This window comes from Mus caroli, unplaced genomic scaffold, assembly GCF_978045245.1.
Source record: "Mus caroli unplaced genomic scaffold, Mus_caroli_1 scaffold_5, whole genome shotgun sequence".
Lineage (NCBI taxonomy): Eukaryota > Metazoa > Chordata > Mammalia > Rodentia > Muridae > Mus > Mus caroli.
In genome coordinates this window covers 21930455-21949143 of record NW_028227260.1, presented here as the reverse complement: position 1 = coordinate 21949143, position 18689 = coordinate 21930455, and the positions used below count along the sequence as shown (strand labels likewise).

At 40.6% G+C, this 18689-nt stretch overlaps 1 protein-coding gene and 1 long non-coding RNA gene across 3 annotated transcripts in view; one reads left to right on the top strand and one right to left on the bottom strand.

The window, feature by feature from the left end:
* LOC147004500 (uncharacterized) overlaps positions 1 to 615 on the bottom strand; it is a 27572-nt gene extending 26957 nt beyond the window's left edge. Inside the window, exon 1 of the long non-coding RNA XR_015047131.1 lies at positions 538 to 615. This is a non-coding gene — a long non-coding RNA (uncharacterized LOC147004500). The remainder of the gene's footprint in view (positions 1 to 537) is intronic.
* Positions 1 to 18689, top strand: part of Alas2 (5'-aminolevulinate synthase 2) — a 23690-nt gene extending 5001 nt beyond the window's left edge. The window contains exons 3-11 of one of the 2 annotated variants that reach the window (XM_021153119.2): positions 592 to 669; positions 1501 to 1611; positions 4681 to 4903; positions 5443 to 5627; positions 8243 to 8422; positions 11970 to 12134; positions 13168 to 13436; positions 14677 to 14839; positions 18399 to 18689. In XM_021153119.2, coding sequence (XP_021008778.1) covers positions 592 to 669; positions 1501 to 1611; positions 4681 to 4903; positions 5443 to 5627; positions 8243 to 8422; positions 11970 to 12134; positions 13168 to 13436; positions 14677 to 14839; positions 18399 to 18562 — 1538 coding nt within the window. In that variant the 3' untranslated portion in view covers positions 18563 to 18689. Of the gene's footprint in view, positions 1 to 546; positions 670 to 1500; positions 1612 to 4680; positions 4904 to 5442; positions 5628 to 8242; positions 8423 to 11969; positions 12135 to 13167; positions 13437 to 14676; positions 14840 to 18398 lie in introns of both variants that reach the window. The other variant, XM_021153118.2, reaches the window with a different exon arrangement.

Here is an 18689-nt window from a genome sequence, read left to right as displayed (position 1 = left end):
AGAGTTGATGTGAAAATGTCAAGGCAGAATGGACTGACCTAAAAATATATATACTCAGGGTATTTATAGAGTAAATATAAATTACTCTATAAATTCCAGGGTATTTATAGAGACTCAAATACTATACTTCATCCATGCTAAACAATGTTAAAATTGCTCAAATCTGTTCTCTTGTCCTACAATCCCTTGCCTTTGCTCTTGACATACAACCTTCTCCTATAGTATTATCTCCCTTCAAATTTCTTGTTAAAAACTGAATTTGGACATTATGGCTTCTGTAAACCTGGCCTAGACTCTTAGCCTATCTGGTCACATCCCTTATACCTTGTATTGTTTCATATGTCCTTTCCTCCCTCTCATCCCATTGTTCCCAAGGTGTATGTGCTATTTCTCCCTGCTTAGGAACTCCCCTATGAGTGAGACCATATTCATTTAACTCCTAGTCTCTATCCTAGGGGTCTCTAGGATATAGTAAGTCCCAGTAATCATTGCTAAGCTGAATACATGTTAAGAATGAATGTGCAATTACTCTCTTACCTTGTGTAGACTCTCCATCTTGGGCTAAGAGCCATTGTCCTTTCATGCTGTCAGAACTCCAAGACAGGAAGAGCAAGATTGTGCAGAGGGCAGCTCCAGAAGTCCAGGAGGATGTCAAGACTTTCAAGACAGGTTGGAGTCAACTTCCATCTTACCCAACCTCCATTCCTAATGATTGAGCCCACATTATCAGACTCTTGAGCTAGGCAAATCCAAGGAAAGCTAGTAGACATTTCATGATGGGAAGGAAGTCTTAGCCTTTTGCAGGGGAGCCATACACATGCACAAATCCCCATAACTTATAGCTGTCAGTCTAAAATGGGCCCTCTTCTGTCCCAAGTGGCTAAATGGAATCCAAAAGGCTAGGATCTCAATTGAAGCAAACCATATTGTGTTTGTATTAAGGAAAAAGAAGAGGATAGATGCTTCCTTTAGTTTTGACACACATAGTCCATTAATTAGCTTTTGTCTCCCCCAAAGTAGCTTTCATTATCAATTTTATTAGAAGAAATTCAAAGATGGTTTTGTTTTCAATAAAACAATCTTTATAAGGGTACAGAGTTCAAGGACAATCTGGGTTGAGCACCCAAAACGATTACACTTAAGCAATGACCATATTATTGGCATCTTTCACAGGCCACTTTGAAGGAAAAAAGTATTGAAATTGAATGATGTTCAGAAAGGAAAACTAATAGGTACTCCCAAGTGCAGGGGCTAGGGTGCATAGTCTGGTTACCTTACCTAAAAGGCAATGAAGTGCAAGCCACCTTAAAGAAGGTTTCTGGACACTCTAGGCATTGCTACTAGGGACACAAGTGGATGCTTACTTTGCAGACACATACTCCAGGAGTCATGCATACTTTCTAAATTTGAATGTCTATACATTACCCTGAACCTAAAGAGGACAACAAATACTGTCTTGTTTTCTCTCTTCATGCCAATGAGTTCCATATTCCCTATCAGACCTGCTGAGCACCATGGATTCAACCACCCGAAGCCATTCATTTCCTAGTTTCCAGGATCCGGAGCAGACTGAAGGGGCAGTTCCCCACTTGATTCAGAACAACATGACTGGTGAGTTTGCCAAGATGGGAATGAAGGGCACAGAAACAGGGCAGTAGGTGCTGAAAGGGTGTGTGACACAGGAGAACAGAGGCAATGCAAAGACTTCTAAATCAAAGAGACTGCAAAAGGAAGTCTTAGTGCTAGTGTTGCTGTAATTAATTCACTTCACTCAAACACTTAGTCATCTATGATAAGAAAAATGAAACGACATCTACAGTAATGTGGTGTTTCCAGCTCGTTCTAGTGTCTCGTTAAAAATTAGGTTTCCCTCCACTATTTCTTTCCCACATTCTCTCAAAGTTTCTCACCCTTCACAAATCCCCTTCCTGTCTCCTATGTTTATTTTTCATAATAGAATTTGCTTCATTTTTCTAATATAGGAATAAAAAATATTTTTAACAGATATAGGAAAATAAAGAATAAATTACCATCTATTATTGACTTTTTGTTATATTTTCTCCCAGACATATCTTCCTTTGGCTATACATACACAGAGGCACAGACACACACACACACACACATTCACAATCAGAAAGAGAGAATTTCTCATCCTCTCTCATTATCATAATCACTGTCTGCTTTGTCCAATTATAAATGTGACCTAATATTAATTATTTCTTTGTGTCCATCCATACAGAGCTGCATAATCACTATTAATGGCTAAATTCTGTTCTGTGGTGTGGATACAGCATTATTCATAATAATTCAGGTTGTTTCTATGGCTTTTGTATTCTTCCGGTTTAGACTGCATGTTAGCTTTACATCTACATGAATATACCCAAAGAAAATCCAATGGTTTTACCTTTTTCATTATCTACATCAAATGTATCACTCACTTCCTTGCTGAGCATTAATTTGCTATAAGACCTTGGTCCAGCTAGCCATTCTTTTCATGCCCCAGTCACTTCATCTGTCATAAACAGATAGTAACAGAATTCTCCATATAAGGTTGCCATGAGAAACAAAAAAAAATAGCATCTTTAAGGGTCCTGGAAGTAGGTTTTATATGTATTGGGAATTCCTTAATACCAGGCACAAGAATATAACAAGATACTAGCTAGTTTTAATCACAGCCACTATTATTATTATGTTTCTGATGATACTCTAATTACTCCATCTCAATTATCACTGTTGTCCTTAGTTTTTCACACCTCAGCAAGAAAAGAATTCTAAGTACCATTCTACATACAGGGACATTAAAACATAAAAGGATTATTTTAAAACCATATTTTGACCTTAAATTGTTTGGTTGGCATCCAAAGTAATGGGTTTCACAAGGCATCACCACACATATGTGTTATTATATTTTATTCTCATTTCTTCCTCTGTCCTCTGGCTCCCCTTCATTTCCTAGTTAGCCCTCTCCTTTTGCTGTTCCTATTACATATATTCCCTTTTCTATTTTTTGACCTATAAACACACATGCACAAATACATACACAATGCACAGTTTAAAATTTAAGCCATATATATGTGTGTATATATATCTATATCTATATATATATGAAAGAACACATATAATATCTGTCATTCTGCCTGGCTCAAATTGTTTAACATAATGATTTCCAGCTCTAACAGTTTTCCAGAAAATGCCAGGCTTTCATTGTTTATAGCTGCACAACATTATATTGTTTTATATGCACCACATCTTTATTATGCATTCATTTGTTTATAGACATCTAGGCTGGTTCGATTTCCAAGCTATTATGCAGAGTGTAGCTATAAAGATGGATGTGTAAGTTTCTTTGTTGTATGTTGACTTGGAATCATTTGGGGATATGCTCAGGAGAGATAATTCAAATATTTGGTCTTTTCTTTTTAATTGATTCTTTTGAAAAGTTTTATCATTTTAAAATTATGTGTGTGTGTGTGTATGTGTGTGTGCGTATGTGTGTTAATGCCCTTAGAGATCAGATGTGTTGAATGCCCTGGAGCTAGAGTTACAGGCAATTGTGAGCCGACTTGATGTGGGTGCTGAACCAAATTCAGGCCCTGTACAAGAACAGCATGCACTGCTGAGTTATCTCTATCACCTCTATTATTTTTTGGAAGAACTTCCTCACTGATTTCCATACTTGCTGTACCACCCTTGGTGTAAAAGATTTCCTCTTTGCTCACATGCTCACCAGAATTGGTTGTCATTTGTTTTCTTGACAATAGTCATTCTGACTGAAGTGAATCTACATTTCCCTGATAGCTAAGGATGTAAAATATTCAGTGTCCATCTGAACTTTTCTTTTGAGTCTCTTTGCTTCATCAGCCCATTTACCAATTAGATGATTTGTGGGATTTTTGGTGTTTAATTTTCTCAGTAGAGAGGATTCATTTCTGGCTCAGGATCATAGAAATAACTATTGGGTGAAAAGAGACACAGCTAGAAACTAGGTCTAGCAATGTTCCTTTCTCTGGGACTGAAGTGGTAACTCCTGTAAGGCATCTTCCACACTTACTCTGGAAAGAAGGATGAGGCCACGCTAAGCATAGAAAGCCTGACTAAATTTCTGAATGTATTACTGAGTTAATGAGTAAACCGCGGGATAGCTGAATAAAAAAGCAGAGAGATAATGTGAACCAGGGTTGGGGAGATGGCTCAGTGGATCAAATGCTTGCTGTATAAGCCCAACAGCCTGAGTTTGAGTCCTTAGAATCCATATAAAAGCCAGATATAGTACGAGTGTTGATAATCTCAGTGTGCTCCAACTGAGAGACAGAAGGTATAGAAGAGAAAATTTCCCGGAAGCTGAAGGGCCAGCTTGTCTGCAGTACACCACAGTGAACAAGAAACCCTCTTCTCTAATATAGAAATAGAGACTGACATCTGTGGCTGTTCTCTGAATTCTACACATGCACTGTGGCATCAACCCACCTGCATGTATGCACACACAGGGTCATAGACACATATCACATTAAACAATAGAAGAAAAGAGTGAATGAGGACTAGTAAGACATTTGTTGAGCAGATAAATGAATAGATAAGAAGACAATGAGAAAAGACAAAATCAACACATGGGTAAAATAAAGATTACCCAGGAAGCAATTTGAGTTGAATTATTCTTATCTCTTATTTCTACTCCTGCAGGAAGCCAGGCTTTCGGTTATGACCAATTTTTCAGAGACAAGATCATGGAGAAGAAACAGGACCACACCTACCGTGTGTTCAAGACTGTGAATCGTTGGGCTAATGCCTACCCCTTTGCCCAACACTTCTCTGAGGCATCTATGGCCTCAAAGGATGTTTCTGTTTGGTGTAGTAATGACTATTTGGGCATAAGCAGACACCCTCGTGTCTTGCAGGCCATACAGTAAGTAGTAGAGTGTGGACTATGAGCTGTGGGTCACATGCAAAGATGTAGAGCCATATTAGCTGTGGATACCTTGGTTCTGCTGCCACTTCTTTTGTACAAGGCCCCCTCAAGTATATCTACTCCTCACATATGAACTAAGTCAGCCAACATATCATGCTTGATTAATGATTGTTTGATGTGACAGATGATAATAGAAACTAAGAAAGACTCACTGACTTCATGAGCTAGAACCCAAAGTTTAGATGATGTGAGGGAGGGAGGAAGGGATGGAGAAAGAAAGGGATGGAAGAAGGAGGAAGGAGGAAAGGAAGGTTTCCTTTAGCTTTTTCAAACTACTCAAATTACTTCTACTTTCTACCTCCATCCCGGGATACCTCTACGTGTCTCCTTCTTTCCTCTACTTGGTCACCAAGGACAGTCTTTACACAGGATCTCTTATGTTAGTACTGACCACATTAAGGAAGGCTTTCGTATTTCCTCAGTGCCTAACAATGTTATGTTTTGTTTTTCCTTGTCTTCCACTTTCTTGGGGCCAGGGAGACCCTGAAGAATCATGGAGCTGGAGCTGGGGGCACTCGCAATATCTCAGGTACCAGCAAGTTTCATGTGGAGCTTGAACAGGAGCTGGCTGAACTACACCAGAAAGACTCGGCTCTGCTCTTCTCCTCCTGTTTTGTGGCCAATGATTCTACTCTCTTTACACTGGCCAAGCTTCTGCCAGGTGAGCACAAGGTGTGAGATGGTGAGAGCCATGTTCAAGGCTGGGGTCCTGTAATAAAGCATCCAGTCTCATTGGATGCCCCCACTGTTTTGAGCTCGATTGTTCCACTTGTTCATCCCTTTTGCCTGACACACATAGACTTGCCAGTGCAAGGTTATATCCCCCTGTCTTTACTCCTTCCATACTTAGGTTGAAGGCCAGCACCAGAGCCTAACCTTACAGAACAATTAACACCACGAATTCATCATTCTTTCTCTAACACATACAGTTTTTGTCTCTACAGAGCTTTTAAAACTTTTTTTTAAATCTAAAACCTCTACCTCCATCCTTCACTCTTACAATAAAACCCATGTCCTACTACAGGAATAATATAGAAATCACTGGATAGCTTCTCCTTATTTATTGATATGAAACCAAATCTAGTTGTGCACAGATAATTCTTCATTTCCCTTTACTGTGAAATGTATCTCCTGTCTTTTGCCTAAAGGCATCCCTTCACCTTACACCAGAGCCCATCTTCCCACAGTCCCACTCTCTAGGCCCCTCATATACCTTCCATCAGTCTAAATCTCAGATGGATACAATGTTCCACATCTACATCAATCCTGGGCTCAGAGAGAAGCCACTAAAATGTCACAACCTCTACTCAGAGCTTTTCAAGTCTCTGGGACAGTTTTGCCAAGTCCTCCCCTCCTAGTATCCTGAAAGTAGAAGACATCAGACAGCATTATCCTCAACTTTGAGCCACAAAACACTTGCCAGCTTCCATGCATCCCCAGTTTTCATCTCACTCTTGGCTTCCTGTGATAGTGTAGGACATGCCTTCTTCTTGTTGACTGTTCTTTCTACCAGTGCACTGGTCATTGCCCACATCCACTCACAAACTCAGGAACCTCTCACTCTTCTCTCTCTCTCTCACTCTTCTCTCTCTCTCTCTCTCTCTCTCTCTCTCTCTCTCTCTCTCTCTCTCTCTCTCTGTATGTATGTATGTAATGTATGTGTGTGTGTGTGTGTGTGTGCATGCATGTCTGTCCTTCACCCTCACTGACCCTTGATCCCTCTGTATCTTCAGCCATTCCCTTTCCTTAAATAAGTCTCCTGCATCAACCTTTACATCACTCTCAAGTTCTTGCCTTGTCTCTCCTCCGCCTATAAAAGGCAAAATGCATGAGATAACTCTCTGTATTTGCTGTCTGCTAGTTCAGTGCACACTTCAAATGTCACTACCACTTGAACACTTTTTCTTAGGTCATCCAGAACCCCTAAGTACAGTTAATATCTTGAGGATTTCTTTTTGATCAGTTCTTTACTCCTCAACCAATAGAACCCAACACTTTTTCGTTTATATTACCACCACTCTAGTCTAACCAACATCATTTCCTTGATTTCTTCTTTCCCCGTCTATAATATACTGGTCATACATTCAAAACAATGTTTTATTACACAAATCTATCCATGTCTTTACCCTGTTCAAAATACTTTAATGGAGCCCTGTTATATCTAGGACCAAATGTAAACTCCATGTCATGGCTTCTAGGTAATCTGAATCCTAAGATGGGCATGATAGATCTTATCGTAATCACTGTACTTGGAAGGCTGAGTCCAAAGTACTACACAGTGAATTACAGGCTACTCAATGAGATCCTAACTCAAAGAAAAAAAAATTGAAACAAAACAAAAACCTGAATTCTGTTACACGGGTATCTTTTAAATCTCATCTTTTGCCATTCCTCTCTTACTCTTTCATTCATTTATACATTAGTCACTTGTTTATTCATTTACTCATTAAAAAACGTTTCCTTATTAATATCTGTGCCTTATACTGTGAAGAAGGGATATAAAGATAAAAAGACACGGGCTTTGATCTCAAGGAACTTACAGCTAGACAAGCCAAGTTGTGGAAGAAAACGTGACTCATTTTTCTCAAAGAGAAGCTATCCCTTACTTTATTGAAGGCTACAGTTATTCCTTGATATCTGTGAAATTTGGGGGTTCTTCCACATTCCCTACTTCCCTACCCTCCCTGTATGACCCAGTAAAAATCCCTGCATTCTTCCTATCCTAGAGGAAACCATTTTCTGATGCTTAGCTTTCTTCCCTGTGCAATAAAGTGGCTATTGTCTGCTCCTTTTGCTGTGACTGTCATGATCTTATAATCTCAACAGTGAAACCTGATAAGCATCCATCCCTGATATTATAAACATTTGGGTGCTACCTGGAAAAGGTGAAGTGTCAGGTAGACCAGGGAGAATCTAGCATCTGTCCAAGTCTAGAAGCATTCTATGAGATTAATCCTTTTCCAACCTTTGATTTTCCCAAGTATGGAGAATAAAACTAAAACCTGTCATTGACAAACTCAAGGTTCCTGGGAACTGAATTTCTCCTCCCCCAAGAAAGTCAGAGGCAGCAGTTAGGCATCCTTGGAGGGAGGTCCTGGGCAGGGGAGTTACAAGGGCAGAAGAGATGTGTCACAAACGTTTCCAAAGGAGGACGAAAAAGACCAGCTCATCAGAGGGGAAAGGAAGTAGGTAGCTTTCCTTTCCTTTGCCAGGTCAGTCTCAGAAGGTAAAGCAGGCCGAGATAGAAGCTGAAGAATTACACATCTGTTTCCTCAGGGTGTGAGATCTACTCAGATGCAGGCAATCATGCCTCTATGATCCAAGGCATTCGCAACAGTGGTGCAGCCAAGTTTGTCTTCAGACACAATGACCCAGGCCACCTGAAGAAACTTCTTGAGAAGTCTGATCCCAAGACACCAAAAATTGTGGCTTTTGAGACTGTTCATTCCATGGATGGTAAGTATACATGTATTCAAGAACATGTTTACTAGTACTGACATCTCATGATAAACACAATGATAAAAGCAACTATTAGTGTGCTATGTACTTATTCACAGTTTATATATTTTAAAACACTAAATTCTCTTGATGATTCTATGCAGTAGGTTCTATTAGTAGTGGTAGGTATTATTATTATTTATTATAATTAATTCTATTAAGTAGGTATGATGATGATGATTGCATGAGGAAACTGAGACATAAACAAGTGGAGTCAAAAAGTCACCCAGTAGTAAACTCCAAAGGAGAGGCCGCTACTATACTCTTACACATAAAGCAGCTAAATCCCAGAGAGAACAGAGTTTGTCTTACTCCCCCATTCAGTTGATAGCAAAATGATTATTCTCATACTAGGATATAAAACTCTATTTCCTTGCATGGCACGCTTTTCATAAGTAATGATATGCAAATTGGTTGTGGTAATGTCTGGTCTTTACAGTGGCAAATTTTATAAACTCTTGCTTAGGGTTCCATGGCCCATGGAAGCCCTACAGTCACAAAAGGTTCTCAAGTCTGGCAGATGTGGATTTAAATCCCATCCTCTATGAAAAACAATTTGAGCCTAAAGTTGCTCATAGAGAACAGCCAAGTGGATGCTACCTAGTTGTTGGAGGCAAGCAAAATGCTGGCATGGCTGAGTTGGAATTTGAGTCATGGGGGCCTCCAGCTCCCAGGAAGCTTGGCCTGGGGGAAGACATACAAGCCACTCAGCCAGCCCCTCACTCCACAGTGATGTAGCCCCTGTGTTTAAGGCTGCTTCATCCTGTTATACTGTCTGGCTCATGTACCCACAGCACATGCTCAGGGGTCAGAGGGCCACTATTTTAGGCTGTGTCCACCATGTATAGATTCTGTTGAATAGTCCTCAAAAATAAAACCAGTCTTTTAAAAATAAAAAAAAATCCCATCCTCAATACATATTATCTGTGCAACCATGGAAATTCTCAAATTCTCTGGGCCTCAGTTTTCTTCAGGGTAAAATGTCTGGCTGTAGAATTATAGGTGATCAAAGTTATTGCATTTATTATATTTTAACAGAATTTTTTATATATAGACATACATATAATATATATTATATATTCTTCTCCTGCTTCCTTTCTTATAACAAGTGAAATAAGGTCTAGAGCTGTCTATTATTGGTTCTGTGCACCAGAAGTAAGGTGGTTTAGGGATCTGTTTCCAGCTTTATTTAAAGGAAGAGGTCCTCATCTCCTTTTGAGGTGCCACTTTTCCAACTGAAACAATGGAGGACCCTTAGTATTCCCCAATTTATAGCCACAAGCATCATAAACACCGTGCAATCACAAATGGCTCACCTTCAAATGCTATCATAAGCATTTATTAGCTTGAGCAAATTTTAAAAGAATAATTATTATTGTTATATATGATGTGTACGTGGGTGGCCATGAACAGAGGATAACTGCCGCGTCAGTTCACTTCTTCCATTTTGGTTCTGAAGATCTACCTCAGGTCACTAGGCTGCTCATTAGGCTCTCTCCCTGGCTCGGCCTTTTCACCAGCTCCTTGTGTGAGATTTTTAAGTTGCTTTGTGTTGTGGTTCGCTTATTTGCAAAGTGCAGGTAATAATAATAGACTAGCCCTGAGCAATAAATGAATTAATGTACATGGGAATTCACTGTCATGTCTACTAGCATATTTCTACAATCATAAAGAACCAGTACATTTGCGTATTTTTAAGATGGCACAGCTATTAAAATTTTTCTAGTGGGAATTATAGCCTGCAATCACACTAGTTATACCTGTAAATGAACTGCTCCTTGTTTGTTTGTTTGTTTTTGTGGAAACTACCTCATCGGTCAATTCTAGAGATGGATTTCTCCTTCCCCCAACCCCAGTCTTTATTCCTGGTCTAGGGCCCCTATTTCCATCCCAAGAAGTTTCTTCTGTATTACAACTCTCTTTAACTCAGCAATTTCTAGGGGGTGGAGGGATAGTGTCTTAGACTATTAACAATGGCCACAAAGGTAATTCGGATGACATCTCAAATAGCATGGAAAACTGTAAATAGGTATAGATTATGAAATAGCTTCTAAGTTGCTGGGACTGAGCCTGATGGAGAGCTTCCTCAAAGACAAACCACCCTTCCAGAGACACTTTCAGGAAAGTCAATAATGCAAACCCGCAAAGAATCCTGGGATGAGACCCAAAGGTACAGAGAAAGCATGAAGAAAGGAATACACTGAGAAAACAGATCAGAAAAGAGGAGGTGGAGAAGAAAAGGAGAGAGAAAAATAGACACAACAAGGATATGAGTACAAAAAGAAGACAGTGACAGAAATCCAAAACAGATAGAAACAAAGAGGGCCAGGGGAGTGTAAAAATATGGATGGCTTATCAGTTGTTCCTGCCCAATGGGGTTGAGTGGCTCAGAAGTGAGGATTGTATTAAGCTAGAGCAGACAGTGACATTTTTCACATTAAACACAGGTATCAAATAGACAACTGCTACCTCTAGATAGAAATGTACTAACCCATAATGGCAGCAGAGAGTTTGAAAACAACAGTAATGAAGTTGTCAGAATGAATTAAAAATAATGACGAGACGAGGAAATGCAAAGGGTCAGGGAGAAGACAAACACAAAGAATTGGGGTGTGGGTGTGGCTCATGAGGTTGTGTTTGGAATACTCCCAAATGATGGCAGACACCTGCCTCCTTGTGTACAACACCTTTTTCTTTTTTTTTTAATATTTTTATTACATATTTTCCTCAATTACATTTCCAATACTATCCCAAAAGTCCCCCATAGCGCCCCCCACTTCCCTACCCACCCATTCCCATTCTTTTGGCCCTGGCATTCCCCTATATTGGGGCATATAAAGTTTGCAAGTCCAATGGGCCTCTCTTTCCATTGATGGCCGACTAGGCCATCTTTCGATACATATGCAGCTAGAGACAAGAGCTCCAGGGTTCTGGTTAGTACATCATGTTGTTCCAACAATAGGGTTGCAGATCCCTTTAGCTCCTTGGGTACTTTCTCTAGCTTCTCCATTGGGAGCCCTGTGATACATCCAATAGCTGACTGTGAACATCCACTCCTGTGTTTGCTAGGCCCCGGCATCGTCTCACAAGAGACAGCTATATTTGGGTCCTTTCAGCAAAATCTTGCTAGTGTATGCAATGGTGTCAGCGTTTAGAAGCTGATTATGGGATGGATCCCTGGATACGGCAGTCTCTAAATGGTCCATCCTTTCCTCACAGCTACGAACTTTGTCTCTGTAACTCCTTCCCTGGGTGTTTTGTTCCCAATTCTAAGAAGGTGCACAGTGTCCACACTTTGGTCTTCATTCTTCTTGAGTTTCATGCGTTTAGCAAATTGTATCTTATATCTTGGGTATCCTAAGTTTTGGGCTAATATCCACTTATCAGTGAATACATATTGACAACACCTTTTTCTAAGCCAAAGTAAGCTTAAGTGAGAAGAACACAAGAAATGGAGCTAGGGAAGGGTTATGACTTCCTACTCCTTTGCCTCGACTTTTCTCAGGTGCCATCTGTCCTCTGGAGGAATTGTGTGATGTGGCCCACCAGTATGGGGCCCTGACCTTCGTAGATGAAGTCCATGCTGTAGGACTGTATGGAACCCGGGGTGCAGGTATAGGGGAGCGTGATGGAATTATGCACAAGCTTGATATCATCTCTGGAACTCTTGGTGAGTATCTTAGATAAGGTTAATATTACTATGATGAAATATAGTCAGAAGCAACTTGGGGAGGAAAGGGCTTACTTGGCTTACATATCCTGTATCACAAGCCCACCAAGGGAAGCTAAGGCATGAACTCAAACCAGGTAAGAACCTGGAGGCAGGAGTTGATTCAGAGACCATAGAGGGGATGTTGGTTACTGGCTTACTCCTCTTGGTTTGTTCAGCCTGCTTCCTTATAGAACACAGTAACATAGCCCACAAGAGGTGTGGGACGTCCCACATCAATCACTAATTATAAAAATGCTCTGCAGGCTTTCCTGCAGCCCAGTCTTACACATTTCCCTCCTCTCAGATGACTCTTGCTTGCATCAAGTTGACATAAAGCTAGCCAGCAGTGAGCAAACACTTGTATATAAAAGCTTCCCTTATGTACAGTTGTTTGGAAAGAATTTATAACCCCAGGCTTTTTTTTTTAACTTGACATGAACCACTTTTATTTATAATTATAAAAAGATTATAATTTCAACATTTCCTCCTTCTTTCCCCCCTTTCCTTCAAATCTTCCCAGGACCCCACCTTGGCATTAATATCTGTTAAGGATTATAGAAATGACATAAAATTCTTCATTAAAACCCCAGGCTTTTATCCTACCAAATCATCTCTTTCCCATCTCAATGCAGAGTCACCAAGAAAGTCTAGAAACGTTTTTCTAAAAGGCTCCTGACCCGGACAAAACAGCTGGGTTCAACCAAAATAAGAAAACTGTTTTCCTCCACACCCAGCTCCAAGCCTCATCTTAGTTACTCTCCAGGCCCTAACCTAGTAACAGTCCCCACCCTGCTCCTGCCTATCTAGTCATCACACATGGCAGTATGTGACAGTCCTATCTCAGAACCACAGAAGCAAGGCTCTAACATGGACAGGAGAGATGTGCAGAGGACTGGGAAGCTAGTCTGAAGCCCCAGCTTCTAGTGTACCTGCCTGTGTTACCAGGGGCATGATCCTGCCCCTCTGGGGACTGAATATTGCTTCTTTGCAGGCAAGGCCTTTGGCTGCGTCGGTGGCTATATAGCCAGCACTCGGGACTTGGTGGACATGGTGCGCTCCTACGCTGCAGGCTTCATCTTTACCACTTCACTGCCTCCCATGGTGCTCTCTGGGGCTCTAGAATCTGTGCGCCTACTCAAGGGAGAGGAGGGTCAAGCCCTGAGGCGGGCACACCAGCGCAATGTCAAACACATGCGCCAGCTACTAATGGACAGGGGCTTTCCTGTTATCCCCTGTCCCAGCCACATCATCCCCATCAGGGTAAGAACTCCACCTTTCCCCACTTCCTTTCCCACCTCCCTGTTCTTGGAACCTTCACATCTGCAACAAACTGATAATTGCTCCTTCAGTCATCACTATGATACACACACACACACACACACACACACACACACAATTTATTGTCACCTTTGGCCCCTGATTTGAAAGATCAGCCATTATAGATTAATTAACCTGTCATTTCAATAGCAACCATTGCCCCACTATTACTAAACCACTCTGACCTTCACAATATTGAGCTTATATATTGGTGGTTTTCAAATTGTTTCTAAAAATTATTAGTGGGTTACAAAATCAGTTTAGTGGGTTATATTTAGCCTATAAACATGGGGGGAATAGAAAACATTAGAACATACAATATGAAGTAAAGGCTATCAATTTGATCAGGTTTCTGTCATACCTGATTATACTGTTAAAACCTACTTGTTATTAACAAGTTGAGGTCAAAACAATACAATGAACAACCACAGAAACAGCTGGTGCTCTAGATCACTAGCTCTGTTTAAATGTTACTTCTCACTTCTAAAATCAAGTCCTATTCCTTTCTTAAATGGCATATATTTCTGTGAGCCTGGTAAATCCGGGTGTGGGAAAGATGCTTCTTACAACAATTTTCTGGATGAGAAAGAAAGAATAGTAATCTCTCAGTATCCATGGAGGCTTGGCTCCAGCTCTGTCCATGGCCCATATCAAAATCCATAAATGCTCATATTCAGCTATACAAAAAAATGTTACATTTCTATATAATCTATTCAGCACTCCAATATACATTTAATCATCTCTAGATAACCAATAATACCAAATTCAAATAAAAACGACTTAGTAGTTAAAGTGTATCAAAAAGAAGAGTTTATACATTAAAGATATTTAAATTCTATCTGAGACTGGTTGCATACTTAAACAAAGAACACAAATACAGAGAGCCAAGTAGTTCTAACTATCTAGTGTTTAAATTAAACTAGTGACAGCAACTCAGAACTGCCCTGGCTTTCCAACCACCCCAAGTTAACCAATGTTCTTGCTGTACAAATAGCATCAAGACAAGATGGCAGCTCTATCCCTCCTTCGCATCTCATTGCAGGCCCAAGCCCTTTATGCAAAACAATCTGTCCCCAAATTCAGTGGTGCTCCTTAATCTGGTTCCTCTGCCTGCTTAATAAAGCTAGTGTGCAATGGTGGCCCCAGGGTAAGAGGTACTGAAAGCCCTTTCTTTTGAGTCCAGGTAGGTAATGCAGCACTCAACAGCAAGATCTGTGATCTTCTGCTCTCCAAGCACAGCATCTATGTGCAGGCCATCAACTACCCAACTGTGCCTCGTGGTGAGGAGCTACTGCGCTTGGCCCCCTCCCCCCACCACAGCCCTCAGATGATGGAAAACTTTGTGGGTAAGTCCTCGGCATGGGTGTCTATATTTTCTTACCCATAAACCCCAGGATCCAAAAAAGCTGGGAGAATAAATTCCATTCAATTTGGAAGATCTTTCTTGAAACATCTGTTGTATGTCAGGTGATATACCAGGGTCATAAATGATTGAGAAACAGCCCGTAGACTCCCTGGGCTCTAGTTTAGCTGGAGTGATCACAGAGACAGAAACAATAGAGGATACAATGATATGAGGTGAGATAAAAATTAACAACAACAGTACCTGGGGAAACTGTGGGAATAGAGAGGAGGGGCCTAACCTTCACCTTTAGAATTCAAGATAGGCTTCCTAGGGGAAGGGACCTCTGGGCTGAACCTTACTAGGTTCTGGAACAAGAAAAGAAAGTTAATACGAGGTGCTCCTAGAAGAGGAAAGAACACAAAGAAAAAGGTAAGGATAAAGGTGAGGAGCAGCTACTTGTGAAGAACAAGTAACAGCTGAGTGCGGTTGCGCATGCCTAAAATCCCAGCACTTTGGAGGTGGAAGAAGGGGAATCAGGAGTTCAAGGAATTCCAGCAGTTCCAGAAGAATTACTGGACTAGAGGACAGAAAGAGGAGTGGGTGTCATCTATGAGCGACAAAGACAACATAAATAAATCTTAGAAGCCTGTAGACTTGACCTGGGGAGTTTGGGTTTTACCCTAAAAGATGTCAATTTGGTGAATTCACCCAATGTTTATTGTATTTCTTTTAGAATCATTTTTGAGATTGTAATTTAATTACAGTATTTCTCCCGTCCCTCTTCTCCCTGCAATCCCTCCCATATACCCGTCCCTGCTCTCCTTCAAATTCATGGCCTGTTTTTCATCAATACATGTGTGTGTGTGTGTATATATATATATATATATATATATATATATATATGTGTGTATGTGTGTGTATATACACATAAAATATAAGCTGTTCTTTTCATGTTTATATACATATATGTTGTCAAGGTATATTTTTTAACATAGAACCTGGAACACAGCAGGTGTTTATTCTAAGACTCTGGCATAAAATAAATATATGTACACAGCCATATAATGATTGGCAGAGGAAACAGATACAGATGGTACTAGTCTAATATGATGAACTGAGTGGCTATGAAGTATAAAGTACAAAGGATTTATAGGTGAGCAAGTCTTTGTGATCCACATTGAACTACATGTGGATATAGTGCCAAGATCCTAGAATAAAGGAATTCTGGGAGTAGTGATTAGATAGGAAAGCAGAGGGCAGACTATGCAGCATAATTTGAGGAAGATAGTTAGGTCAATCCATTCATTCATTTAAAAACATCAATAAAACAAATAAAGCTGCCTAATATCCATTCCTTACCACATGCCAAGCACTATTTTAAATGTGCTAACCCATTTAATTCACATAATACAGATACTTTTATAATTTTCATTTTGTATTATGTACAAATTGAAGCTTAAAAACAGTTATTGGCCCATGGTCACATAGGCACTAGGGGTTCTTTCTGACTCTCATCTCCATGGTTAGAGCTACTAGGCTTGTAGGAATGGGTGGTTCAAACCCTTGGGCCTTTGTGTTCAATCTCTTCTATAGCTCTAGGATTTGGTTATAGAGCTCTTGGTGCTTAGGTGTCTGAGTGTTCACATCTGCAGGAAAGATATACTAGAGACATCTCCCACCACTCCCCCAGTCCCTTGTTCCCACAGCCAACTCATCCTGAAATCCTGCACCTCTTCTCCTCAACTTCTTTCAAATATAGTCTCATTTCTCTGCTGCAGTTTCTTGAAAATACATCCATATTTCCCCCTCATTTTCTTGCTTCTCTTTCCCCCTTCTAAAATGTTCTCACACTAACCAGCAGAGGAAATTTTCTAAAACTCAACAATATTGCTCCATTTCCTAAACCTCTTCACTGCCTGCCACATTCTTCTGAGATAAGGTACTCAAGGTACAGGGCTAGAAAGACGGTTTAGAGGTTAAGGCTGCTCTTCCAAAGGTCCTGAGTTCAATTCCCAGCAACCACATAGTAGATCATAACCATCTGTAATGGGATCTGATTCCTTCTTGTGACATGCAGGCATGCATGTAAGCAGGACACCATATGTATAGTAAATAATCTTTAAGAAAAGATGATCCACCATCTGAGAAAATATATCAGAGTTTAATGTGCGAAATGATGACAAATGTACATAATATATAGATAAATGTAGGCTAGAAGTACATGCTAAACCATTTATACTAATAAAGATGTTTAGCCCCAAATTTGTAGAGACCCCTAGATTATACAACAAAGTTGAAGCTCCCTAGTATGACATTCTGTGCTTTCCACCTGGTACTGTCTGTGTCCTGGCCTGCCACAGGCATTTTGTTTCTCCAAGTGTATCCAATCAATTCAAGTTCTCTCCTTGTGCTTTGCTCTCTTGACTTCATCATTCATTATCCCCTCTGGCTTACTTCCCTTCATCTTCTAGTCTTAACTCATCCTTTCAATAGACATCTATCATGTTCTAATTATGGGCTGGACACTGTGCTTGAGACCGAGGAATAGGCAAAACACAGAACCCTTTTTTACTAGAATTAAGCTTAATTCTAGTAGAAGTAACAACTTTAAAAAAATCAATTAGCATTCTAGTTTGAAGTGTTAAGGGAAAGCAAAAAGCAGAAAGGGGGAACAAGAAGTGCTATAGGCAGGTACTGGCTTGGAGGAGGACCATATACACGGAATGGCAAGAGTAGAAAAGCATTAAGGTGACACTGGAGAGAAGATCTGAAGGAGACAATGAGGTTAGCTGGTTAAGTACCTAACAGACATCTCAGAGAACAGTCCAAGGCAAATACCCAAAGATAAAAATATTCCCTTTATCTTTGGGAAACAAAAGATGGGTGTGGATGGAGTCCCATAGGTAAGTGGCAGAAAAAATGAGCGGTGTTAGACACAGCAAATTAGCTAAGCAGAGACGCTATTGGACATACAAATCTGGAAACTGAGACAGAGTTCTGGGAAAGCTGGAAGTAAAAAATTCAGAGTCATCTGCACACAGATGGTGTTAAGAACACAAGACCAGATCATACCAGCAAGGGATGAGCAGAAAAGGGGTTAAAAACAAAAACCAGTCACACACCTGAAGTGCTTCCCACAGCAGCTTCTGTTCCCTCCTCTAGGTCCCTGCACACCCCAGGAATGCGCCCTACCCTGTCTCACAACACTGGTAGGACAGTATGATTCCTTTTAGTGTTGTCTTTATCAGGTCAGGATTTTCTAAGCAGAGAGATTCACTGTTGGGCCTACACATGTTCTTTATGTAGGGAGAGATACAGGCTAGCACAGCATGGTTTTAAATCTTGTCACAGGCATGATTTCCTGTCATTTATACATCCTAGGACCCACAGACAAATGGTAGCATTCGTGGGTCATACTGAAGCAGACAAGTAAATGTACTTCTGGACCCAAGTTACCTCAAAGGATCGAGGGAGACAAGACCTTAGCGCATTTGTAGCAACACAGGTTTTAGAAGACCAAGTCTAACCAATTATTTCCCTCTTTTCTTCTTCCCTTTCAGAGAAGCTGCTGCTGGCCTGGACTGAGGTGGGGCTGCCCCTCCAAGATGTGTCTGTGGCTGCATGCAACTTCTGTCATCGTCCTGTGCACTTTGAACTTATGAGCGAATGGGAGCGATCCTACTTTGGGAACATGGGACCCCAATATGTTACCACCTATGCTTAAGGAGCCAGCTGCCTTGGATGCCAGCCCCACCTGCACTCCCCCTGGGGCTGAGCTTCCTCCTGCTCTCTGCTTTCCTGTGTGTTTCTGGCTGAATTGATTCTGAAAATAAAGAGCAACTTGAAACATT